Consider the following 12,564-nt stretch of genomic DNA (forward strand, 5'->3'; position numbering starts at 1 on the left):
TACCAACAGAACATTTATATAGGTTTCATCTATTTGAAGAAACAAGGAAATAGTATACGTTGAAAACAAAGGCTGAAATTACAACACCAGGAAAATTCAAAGATCGTCTGTTGGTAGCCTTCACTCTCCCTGCAGCTGCTGAGCTCATCCTTGCCCTGAGAAATCATTACCATGGGGGGCTCTTCCTGGGAGTATGATAATTTCACTCTCTCTCTTGCCTACCTTGATTGTCCCAGGAATAAGGCAGGAGCAGAGAGAAGTCATTAAGGAGTGTTTTACAAATAGCCGTGTGCTGGTTAACAGGCTCTCCACAAGGAAAATCCCTAATTTGTGTTTGCCAGTTCCCATGGTATAAATAGTCCCACCATGGCCAATTTCAAGAATGACTCATAACCAGGTTGCAAAATTTTGAAAATGTAACAATCAGCTATGATGAGCTTAGTGCTAGCTCACTCCAGCACTCCAGCACACTGCTGCTTATAACTCAACAACAATCAATACCAGTGGGCTTCTATAAATATGTGATATAACTTTAATTTCCTGAGAAGATATGCAAATACAAGAGAAACAAGGTATCCAGGTTTAGGCCATACAGCTACTCAGCAGATTTTTTTTTTTTGCCTCAGGCTTAGCCTGAGCAATTTTTTTTTGTAAACAATACAAATATTTTTAAGTTAGCTTTATATGTAATAGTATTAATTAACAATGTAGCTTTTTACAAATATCCATAAATATTTTAAATTGGGTTATCATATAGTCATATTACATACCTTTCAACAAGAATCCACAAGCAGCTAATTAATTTAACAGAGTCTAAAATTTTAGCAGGCTGTTACTGAATTGAGTGCTATTCATTATTTTCAGAAGTTAACACATTTGACCAAGGCAGCAAGGGGATTTGTTTGAAGGAGGCCCTGAGCAATACCCTTGTGTTGCCTGCTATAAGCAGGGAAAGGAAAAGTCTGCTAAGAAAGGAGAGATGTGTTGTAGCTTTATTCTACCCACCTTGGGCTGAAAGGGAATGTATCTCCTGATAATTAAAGCTGCTAAACTTTATAAACTATAACACGAAAGCTGAAATATCAACTCTTAAGCTAAGGCAGTACGAGACAGTGGGGAAGCCCACTGTTAATCTCTAGTTCTATGGGTTGAGGCAAATTACTGATGTTCTCTCTGCCTTTATATTCTCATTGTTTAAATTGTGCCCAAACACCTGCCCGTTAGCTTCCTGGAGTTGCCCTGTGATCTATTGAAAGCACTTGGCAAACTGTGAAGAGCCAGCTAAAAACAGGAAACTATTACATGACATAATACAGTACTGATGATACCAATTAATTTTTATGATTACTCTTTCTTTACCACTGACAACATGTAGACACAATAAACAAGTTCCCAGGAGCCCTCTGTGAAGGTTCAGGATGAGTCCTTTGACCAACTGGTTTTATAAAGCACTCTGCATCCTGAATATGATGAAATCCAGGGACTTTCCCAAGTAAAGTGCATCTATTCCATGCCACCTGTGCCTCTGTCCCAATAGACGATAGTGTTCCCTATCATCTAACATCATCACATCTAAAGTGGGGTGTTGTTGGCATGTTTGTGGCCACCCTCCCAGTCTGACCACTTTTCATAGGAGGGCCTCAAAAGACAGGAGTATGGGAAGAATAAGGTGAAGCAGCCCAAAAATATGAGAACAAAGCCAGACCATTGCCCTGGATCTTTTTTAGCATACCAGTTAAGATTCCCAGGGATATAAGACAATTTTCTCACCCAAGGATTTAAGAATTAGACAAAGACTCTTTGAGAAGCTTCTGTCCTCGAGCTACCCATAGTCCTTTATCATGGATTAGTAAAGTGTTTTTGTCAACCCAATGTCGGGGGTAATCAAATGTCTCTGGCCTGTCTTCAGTTAAGCTTGAGAGATGAAAACTCACATGCAGACAAGAGTTCTGTTTATGCTGATTTGTGCACGCAGGCAAACTGTGTGTGTTGAAAATCTGCCTCCCTCAACCCACCCATCAGCCTCTCTGCATGTGCTAAAGATGATGAGGAGACCAAATTGAGTCTCTAGGAGATAAATTGGGGATTTGTTAGCAATAAGATCCCCCAGTAGGTATTATTTTTAAGAACCTGATGTTCATCGTTGAATTTCAAATGAAGCGTATCTCCAGCATCCAGTTCATAAGTCCCTCCTACATTTTGAATTGTAGAGTTGTTTGTTAGAGTTTGTATGACGTCTTTGTTTTTACATAGCCGCACCTCAAAGGGAGCTGGTTCCTTGTAGGTTGTATTTGGAGCTACTTGACCATAAATTAAATACAAGCCATTCCGAAGTATCTTCAGGTTCCAATCAGCTGTATTATTCACACAAGGAAGCTTAGGAGATGTCATATGCCATTTTGAAGGAAGTGGTCCTATAAGAAATTTACAAAAGAGAAAAAAGAGGGCATAGTTACTTCATTCCTTTCCTGACTATAGTTCTTTCCCACCTAACAAGTTGTTTCTTTACCTAGTCCACATTAGTTCTCTCCAACCACAATTTTAATATTTTAAATATCCACTCCTTGTTTAGAGATATTACAAATCCTAAGTGTATCTCTTGCTTGGGGAGTTCTAAAGAAATGGATTTGGAACAGAAAGATGTGTTAAGTTTTAGGTGACATTTGTATCTCTTGTCAATAAGTATTTGTGAAAAGAAAGAGAAGAGGAGGAAGGGAGAGTAGAATCACACACCAGGATTGTGATAACCAATTGGCAGTCCAGGATGCATATTCATGCTTTGCTTTTTTTTTTTTAATGGTTGTTTATTTTGAGAGAGGGAGTGCACATGTGTGCACATGTGGGGAAGTGGCAGAGAGAGAGAATCCCAAGCACACTCTTCACTGTCAGCTCACAGCACAACGTGGGGCTCAGTCCCACGAACCATGAAATCATGACCTGAGCCAAAATCAGGAGTCCCAACACTCAATCAACTGAGCCACCTGGGCACCCCACATATTCATGCTTTTCTATGTAAATACTATCATACTACGTATCACTTTATCAATGAGATCTTCCTCATCAATCTATATAAAAGAGTGCTCTCCTGTCATTCTCTCTCTTCATCCTGCTTTAGTTTTCTTCACAGAAGGTACATCACCATCTAATGTATTATGAATTAAGTTCCTCATTTGTTTATTGTCTATCTTATACCCGCTTGAAGATAACATCTTTGAAAATAAGTACTTCTCTATTTTGTTCATTGCTATATCTTCACCTAAAAGAGTTCCTAGGACCTAGTATGTGCTCAATAAATATTTACTGATTGAATGATACATCCATGTTCCTGAATTAGGTGCATTGTGTCTAAATTATGGCTCTTCTCTTTAGTTTAGGGTATATACCCAAGATCTACATAGGATATCATTATCCAACTCTTCAAAAACAGCTACTGGTAAATTCATTAGTTTATAAATGAAAATTATTTGTTTAAATTTTTTTTCAACGTTTTTTATTTATTTTTGGGACAGAGAGAGACAGAGCATGAACGGGGGAGGGGCAGAGAGAGAGGGAGACACAGAATCGGAAACAGGCTCCAGGCTCCGAGCCATCAGCCCAGAGCCTGACGCGGGGCTCGAACTCACGGACCGCGAGATCGTGACCTGGCTGAAGTCGGACGCTTAACTGACTGCGCCACCCAGGCGCCCCGAAAATTATTTGTTTAAATGTAAGTATTCCTAGTTTAATATTGTCACGGGTGGAGGGTGGGGAAGAGTCTACACTAGATCACGTATTTTCATAGGTATAAGTAGAATTTACATATTTTCTTAATGTTAATTGTTTTAGCACAGTAGTGTGATTTCAGAGCCCCAGGATGTGTTTTGATCATTCAAAATACTTATTTGGCCTAGTCCCTAATTCTCCATAACTTATTTTTTATGAGGGCGAAGCCTTTATCTCATAATTAGAAAGACACCTTGATAAGAAAGCACTCTGGGAGAGATCACACATTGACTTAAATTCTTATTTATATAAATGATTGCTATAAGGCTCTGAGGGCAGATTCTAAAGGAGAATAAAGGAGAGCTATTAGAACAAGAAGCAAAGCCTCTGTATCTCCAGTGAGTCCAAAGCCTAGTAAATTTCTTCCTGCTGTGTAGGACCCTGTAATATGCAATAGACAATAGGCAAGTCACTGCAAAAAGGTGCCCCTGGTTCTCTTGTTCTGTTACAGGGGCCACTAGCCCTGAGGCCACCTATTAGCAGCATGTGATATTCTTAACATTTTATCACATCAAGAAGGAATTTCAAACATATCGTTATTTCCTCTCCATTCACTAGAAAAACAAAAACAGGGGCGCCTAGGTGGCTCAGTCAGTTAAACATCCAGCTTCGCCTCCGGTCATGATCTCACAGTTCACAAGTTTGAGCCCCGCATCAGGCTCTGTGCTAACAGTTCAGAGTCTAGAGCCTGCTTTGGATTCTGTATCTCCCTCTCTCTCTGTCCTCCCCTCCCCCTCAAAAATAAATAAACATTAAAAAAAATAAAAACAAATTACAAAGGCAGAGACAAGTAGAGCTTCCCTAACTCTCACAAACCAGGGAAGGCTGGCAATTTGAACTGTATAGGAAAACAAGGATTACAGTTAACACTAGAAATGTTCTGCTCTCAGCCGAAAATATGTATTTGGCTTGAAATATGTAAATAATCCAAATGTACTTACTTTCAATTTTGTATGTAGGCTAAGAAATACCCTAAGGCTCAGTGTAACTATAAACTGTAATGTGTTTTCTTAGCAAATCCCAGGTCTCTATAAGGGAAAGTGGCTTGGAAGCTGAAAGGTGAGGAGAAGGGCACAAGGGGAGTGGCCATTTCCCTAGTTTCCATCCCTTCTCTGTACATTCAGAAACAAAAATGGCACCCTACACACACTCTACGAGGCACTGGCAATATGTGGTATGTGAGCAGAACTTTGAGTTTGTCACAGGGAAAAGTTATAGAAATACGAAACTTATGCTTATTAAAACACAGAAATTTTTAGGAAAAAAAGTTTCTTGAAAAACCACAGAATTAAAAGTAGATTCCTGGATTTCATGTTTCTGGGCCTGTAAGAGTGATGTACATTCCTGCCCAGAGATGTGGCCTTGAATGTCAGCTTCATCAAGGCATGGACTTGTCTGCCTAGTTAATCTCTGAAGTCTCAGCAACTAGACAACTGCTTGGCACTTGATAAGCAGCTATAAATAGCTGAAAAATGAATAAAATAGAATACAGGCTTCCTTCTTGTATCAAATATTAAGAAAAGTAAAACAGAGGTACACAAGACAGGTTACTCACCGAACTTAGCTACGCAGGGCTCACTGGCAGTCTGTACAGGAAGAAAAAGAGGAATTTGTCAGGACAATGACCATATCATGGCTTTACTGGTTGGTTTATTTAGAGCTTCAGATCCTAAAGCCAACTTCATTCCCCTAGCCATATAAAAAATCCTTTCCTCCACTTTGTCTCTCCTGTCCTCAGCTTCCCTTTGTAGATGGCCGGTTCTGTCCTTTCCCTTCCATTACCTAGCTGCCCTCTTGGGTCTTCTCGGCAAAAGTTGAGGTCTCATTCCATCCACCTAACCTATGCCCACAGGACAACTATCTGCTCTTGGACTCTCCTCCTCTTGGGCTACAGAAATTGTCTGTAAACACTAGTCTTCACACTCCAGTCACTGTACCAGGTGGCCCATTGACATGGGAGAAGAAAATAATAAAATTCCTAGTTGTGTTTATTTTTATCTTTAATAAACCATAGAAATATTCACAATGCAGATTTGTAAAACCACCTTCATTTAATATTCAGACAATCACGCCATTTACGGTTACTGAGATACCATGAGGAGACTTCAGTTTCAAACTGTGGCAGCATACCACAGTTTACTTGCTACAAGAACCCATCAGTGTGGTTAATTCTATAAATACTGGTATTTAAATGCTAAAGCCCTTAAAATACTCAAGAGAAAAATAAGGTATAACCACAAAAAAATTTTTTTTTGTACCATGTAAAGTTCATTGGTTTCCTTGTGGCAAAGTGCTTAAGAGTCAACTCAAAGATAATTGGACGTGTTTCTTTTGTGGGATTTCTCTGGCTGCTATGGTAGGAATAAAGCAAAGAGAGGCTGGGATAAAAGCAGTGAGGCCAGTTAAGAGATCATTGTAATCATCTAGGCAAGAAAGCATGGTGCCTCTGACCAAGGTGCTAGCTATCCTGACATGGATATGGGATGAGATAATGAGAAGAAAACAGATAACTCCAAGATACTGGGCATGAGTAACTGAAAAGATAAAGCTGCTAATCACTGGAATGAGCAAGATTTAAGAGAAAGAAACAAAGGAAGGACTCATGAGTTCATTTTTGGACACATGAAGTTTGTGATGCTTATCACATATCCAGGTAGGAGTGTCAGGTAGGCATTTGGACCTATGAGAATGGAATTTAAGGAGTTCTGATGATATAAATTCAGGAATCTTCAGCTTCTAGGTGATGCTTTAAGACGTGAGACTGTGTAAGATTGTCGAGGCAGTGAGTATAGATAGAGAGGAACATTGGAGCACTGCAATGCTTGGAGGTCAGGGAATGAGGAAGAACCAGCAAAGGAGACTAAGAAGGAAAGACCAGTGAGTCAGAAGGGAAACCTGGAAAGTGTGATGTTGGAAACTAAGAGAAGAAAGTATTTTAGGGAGAAGTGATCAGCTGTATCAAATGCTGCTGATGGGCCAAGTGAGAAGAGGATAGGCAATTAACTGATGGATTTACCAACATAGTAGTCATTGGGGTTCTTGGCAAAAGTAGTTTCTGCAATGTGATGAGGACAGAAACTTAATTAAAGTGGATTTAAGTCTAAATGAGAAAAGAGAAATTGAGAAGAATTTTCTTGTGAGGGAGAAGAGAAAAATTGAGTGGAGCCTAGGTGGGGATGAGAGATTATTGTTTTTTTCTTGTCTTTGGTTTTGTTTTAACATGAAGGAACTGACAACATGGTTATCTGTTGCCATTTGATGGGAATGTTCCAGTGAAGTGGCAAGAGGTAGAATGTAAGAGCTAGGAAATAATTGTTAGAGCAATGTCTTTGAGTAGGTAAGAGGGGACAGAATCTGGATCAGAGGTGGCCTTAGATAGGCACATGAACAGTTCATATGCAGTGCCATGAGGGAAGCACACTCTACATGGGAAAAAAATACAGGTAAGTGGTAGGTACGATGGGAAGTTTTGGAACTTCCTTCCCGCCTACTTCAATTTTCTTATAGAACCTGGAGACAGGTTTTCAGGTTTTCAGGTGAGAGAGAGAAGGGGGAGGACATTGGTTGTTTAAAGAGAAGTCAAAGGAATGAAATAGTCCAGGTGAGGAGAGTGCGGAACTATAGGTTATGACAGTCAAAATCATGAATCAAGGTAAATTAACTTAGAATATAACCTTCAAATTATTATGTCGCAAAACATTTTAAACTAAGATTAAGAAAATAAAAGAAACACATTTATCAAATTACTCTGTTAAAATATTGTTTCAATTACTTTAGAAATGTTTATATTATATTAAGATATTAAATATAATATTTTGACAAAAGCAAAACAGTTTTGCACTGTGAAGAAACTATATAAAGCATGTTATTCAGTTCATTCTTATGAGTTTCCATTTTGTGCATCTTTTTATTATACATAGAATTAGTATTTATATATAACATAATAAATTAGCATATATGTTGGGATTATACTCAAAAACATTTTGTTTTGTTGCTAAGGAGATGCAATCAAAAAGTTTTGATTCCTGGGGTGCCTGGGTGGCTCAATCGGTTAAGCCTCTGACTTCGGCTCAGGTCATGATCTCGTGGTTCATGAGTTCGAGTCCCATGTCGGGCTCTGTGCTGACAGCTCAGAGCCTGGAGCCTGCTTAGGATTCTGTGTCTCCCTCTCTCTCTGCCCCTCCCCCACTCACACTCTGTCTCTCTCAAAAATAAGTAAACATCAAAAAAAAATTTTTTTTTAAGTTTGGACTCCTACAATTATGTTTGCTCTTGCAATTATTCCATCCTCCTTTTGGTGTTTCTTAGAAACAAAATGCTGAGGGGCGCCTGGGTGGCTCAGTCGGTTAAGCGTCCGACTTCAGCTCAGGTTATGATCTCACGGTCTGTGAGTTCGAGCCCTGCGTTGGGCTCTGCTGACAGCTCAGAGCCTGGAGCCTGTTTCAGATTCCGTGTCTCCCTCTCTCTGACCCTCCCCCGTTCATGCTCTGTCTCTCTCTGTCTCAAAAGTAAATAAACGTTAAAAAAAATTTTTTTTTAAAAAAAGAAAAAAAATGCTGAAATCCAGCTTCTTTTGATCCATGATAGGCATGTGATAGGGATTCCCTTATCTTCAATTTTCTCATTTATAAAATGGAAACAATAGCACCTAGCTTACTGAGAGTGTTTATGGGTTTAAATATAATAATTGTTATGAAGGGCTTTGCCCAGACAGACCTGGTCCTGCTCATTAAATATTAGCTATTTTGATAATGATGTTGATTGTAATGAAAAAATTGAATGAAATATTGAATTGCCTATATTCCCAGCTAGCATTGTCAGCAAGGGAACCATGTAACTTATAGTCCTTGCCTCTTAGGAAATTTATAATCTTTCTAGAAAGACAGGATTACACACATGAGGCAATTGGGTAGCAATCTAAATATAAATGAGTGCCAAAATATGTGGCACAGATCATATCTGTGGTGTCTACTGTCATGCATAATGAGTGTGTGGAGAAACCTAAGGCCACAGACAAATTAATTGCCAGAAACTGAAATCCTGGATACTCTACTTGGACCGCTTTAATGTCTACTCAGTACTACAGAAACCATCACTGATATTCCCTATTGCCACAAATGAAAATCTGTCTAATCACAAAAATCATCTGTTTGGCAACAAGGTATAGTCTTTAGATGAAGAAACTAAATAGATGAGCAAGGAATATCCATTTTGTTAAAAGTCTTTTTAAATTTATCTTCCTTAGAATGTCAATAATAAGGATGCAGATATTAATCACTACAATCTATTCAGAGCCTACTATGGGTCCGGCACTATACTGTCCCATTTATCCTTACTGCAAGTCTATGGGATAAGAAGTAGCATGCTCATTTGCAGATGAGGAAGTATGTCTGAGAGGGATTAAGTAACACTAGCCCAAAGTCATGCTGCTGATAAGAAGCTATGCTGAGTTCCAAACAACCTGTCTAATTCAAAAGTCTCACCCCCAGTACTCTGTGGGGTAGTTTCTATTTGTAATTCTGGTTTAGAAGGGGTAAATATCCATTTATAAGAAGCATATGGGACTTTCCATTGAGTTAAATTCGTTTTTGCTTAGAAGGATCAATTGCTCTTGTAATCTCATTTTGATTTAAGCCCAGATTTAAATGCTTGGGTTCAAATGGCCAAAATAATAATTCTTTCTATAAGCCAACCACAACCAGATTATCATTTGGAAATAGAATCTATTCTGCTTTTAAGTACAAGCGCAATTTCCCCTTTTGGAAGCTTCCTTCATTTCATTGAAAGAAAGGGTGGGGGGAGAAAAAAAAAGTTCTTCCAAGGAAACCTCTGTTGGTCTAAAAGGAGCAAATCTTCCTGTCTAACACTTTTTGGATTAGTGCCTAGAGAAGTTGGAAAGTGGGATTTTGTATATAAAAACTAGAGTGGAGACCAAAAATACACTCCAGGGTTCATGCGTATTGTGAAGAGGTGAAAGCAGCCACCTCATAATGACTCATCATCCGCTAGCCACTCAGACCTCCTTTCCTAAGATACTTATTTGTGGCCAGTTGGGAAAGGGAAGCACAGGCAAGCGGAAAGTGGAATACTTGAGTTAATATCATTGCACTGTCAGCTAGGCCATTGGCTTTTCCTATAGGAAATAAGCCTTTATGGCATCCAATCAGGACAATATCCTAAAAACCTTTTAAATTTTCCAAAATTTGAAATAAATTCTGGACTATTTCATTACAGGCAGAACCTTTCATTGAGAAGATGCATGTTGTCTAGGATAGAGAATCAGAGCTTAAATACATGGGATTGGTCAAGTTCAGTTCTGGAAAGAGGTGTCCTAGGTGCTGCTGGCATTTTTAGACTTCCTCTTAGTCTTTGCAAGAGCCAGCATTGGTTCTCCAGTTACATGCAGGAACGGATGACACCTATAACATATCCTGTGTTTTTCAGGGTCCTCTGGCTAAAATTTGAGGTGGTTTCTAGAGGGATAAAGTGTTTCCAAAGTTAAGCTATTGCTATTCACACCCTTCCCCTTCTTCAGAAATAACACTCAGGATTCCTGACAGTTCTTTTCTTTCAGCTCATAGCTTCACTGCTCCAGAAAGTTCAGGCTTCTCCTTGATACATTTCTGGAGAAGGTAGCGATGTCATTAGAAAGCCTCTGTTGCATACCCTTGTGTACAGTTAGGGAATACAGATTAAAGGACTACTGTGTAAAAATTTGGCCAAAGCTACACTTGTCCTAACTAAATTAACAACAGCAACTACCATGTACTGCTTCCTCCTGCATCTTTTCTCAATTGCTTTCAAATATTTTAAACAGTAGAACCTTATCTCTGAAATCTTCACTGGCCAATCTCCTTAGAAAAATGTTTCCACTGGCACTAATTTCATATCCTAGCCCTTTCTTAGATAGGCATATACTACCTTATTCTCTCCAGGGCCCAGAATCTTCAGATATACCCAGAAATGGGTTAAATCCTAAATTAAATAAAGAATTTATTATTTTCTTTTTGGTCAGTGCTATGTAGTCAACAGTCAGTAAAACTGCTAAGAAGAACCTAATATATCTCCATTTCCTTTAGTAGACCAACAACTTGGACTGGAGCTCAATGGGAAATTTCTGATAAACATCAGGGGCTTCCCAAACAGCAATGTGCTTTCTCCTTCCCCCATGAAACTTTTCCTGATCACCCTAGCCCAAAATCGTTGTCCCCTATTTTGAATTCCTAAAGCATTTATGTTCTATACTACCCTTAGGTAAATTATTAATCACTGTATTTTATAGCTAGAAGGGGCATTGTAATGAACAAATCCATTCTCCTACCACCAATTTTCAGATGAAGAAACTGAGAACTGGAAAGATTAAATGTCTTTCTTAAATTCATAGAGTTAGGGAGGCTTAGAACCGGAATCCAGATCTTACTCCTAGTTCAGTGCCATTTCCTTCCATAAAGATGCACTGGCCACCTGTCACTTACCTTGTTCTGTCTTCCATTGTCTTATGTCTTTCCCCTCATTAAGGCTATAGCTTGCATCCCATTCCTTGAAAGCAAGCATTTGTTTTTTCCTTTATTCCACCAAGAGGGCTTAGCAGAGTTCCAGAAAAGGAGAAAATATTCCAAGGCATCTGTCAATTGACTGATTTAATTGATTCTATCTAACTCAGTAATGCAGCTAACATTTAGCATTTTCTAAACCTTTCATTTCAAAATATTTAGGTAAACCTCAAAAGCCATATGACATGACAAAATTGAAATTCTGTTTACATTATCTATACCCACATGTCTCTTTCTTCCAACTAGCTCTAACAATACTGAATGACAATAACTAGACTTGCCAAAAAAAAAAAAAAAAAGCAACCTTAGGTACTATTGTCTCCTTACCTTGAGTGGAAGAAAAGTAAGAATTAGTGTACTGAAGGAGCAGAGAAACAGCAAAATAACTATGGCTGAGTAGAGGAACCATTGCTTCCAGGATGGTCTGTGTGTTCCTTGAGGGCCTGAATGGCTTAAAGGCATGTCTTCCATGTGGCTCAAACTCATTCTCTGCAGGAATGAGAGCTCTGGAAAGCAGATATTCACAAGTGATGGGCCAGTGATGCAACTAGTCAGTTTTGTGGTATGGTAATTAGTAGTGGGTGTAAGAGGCGGGGTTTTCCTTCTGATTCTGTGTGCTGGAAAATGATACTTTTGGGCTAAGTGCTGACTCTCGTTTGGCACCAGACCAAATGCACTGAAAGGAACAGAAGGCTTAAAGCCAACACAGGCAGGATGAAAAAACCAACACAAGGAACATTCAGAGGAAAAAAATTCTTTCCTAAAGCATGAGGAAGTACAGTGCTGTACAGCATTACAAATTATTTTCAGATAGGAAAATTACTTTTATAAGAAGAAATAAAGTTCAAGATCAAGTCCTATCATGTTCTAGATACTATGTATGTGTAAGGCAGGAGTTGGGGAGCTAGGGAGGCTAGGATACATGGTTTGGAAAAAATAAAGAATTTTATCAATTTCTTACACATAAAATATGTTCATTTTGAAATAGTCTCTGGTAAACAACTGAAGTACTAGAATTTCTTTTTTCTTTTTTTTTTTTTTTTGCAGTTAGCTAAAATATACCTTTATGTGACTTTTGTATTTTTTTCAACTGTGACAAAGTAAACTCTTTTTTTTTTAAAGGCTCTTTGTATAACATAAGAAATCAGTTAGCATATCCTGAGACAAGTTCTACAAGCAGAACAAAGGTAGCTTACAACTAGTTGTTTTGTAAGTGTGATTTTTGGAAAGCCCAGTGTTTATTTCAGCT

General features: G+C 38.6%; 1 protein-coding gene across 1 annotated transcript; it reads right to left on the minus strand.

Annotated features, from left to right (window-relative positions):
* Positions 1–1,880: 1,880 nt before the first annotated feature.
* TNFSF18 (TNF superfamily member 18) lies at positions 1,881–11,886 on the minus strand. Its single transcript, XM_007084016.3, has 3 exons — positions 11,643–11,886; positions 5,318–5,348; positions 1,881–2,414 (listed from the first exon to the last, which is right to left on the minus strand). The coding sequence occupies exons 1-3, from the start codon at positions 11,799–11,801 to the stop codon at positions 2,068–2,070; spliced, it is 537 nt and encodes a 178-aa protein (XP_007084078.1). The 5' UTR covers positions 11,802–11,886; the 3' UTR covers positions 1,881–2,067.
* Between the last annotated feature and the right edge of the window lie 678 nt (positions 11,887–12,564).

This window comes from Panthera tigris, chromosome F3 (assembly GCF_018350195.1).
Source record: "Panthera tigris isolate Pti1 chromosome F3, P.tigris_Pti1_mat1.1, whole genome shotgun sequence".
Taxonomy (NCBI): Eukaryota; Metazoa; Chordata; class Mammalia; order Carnivora; family Felidae; genus Panthera; species Panthera tigris.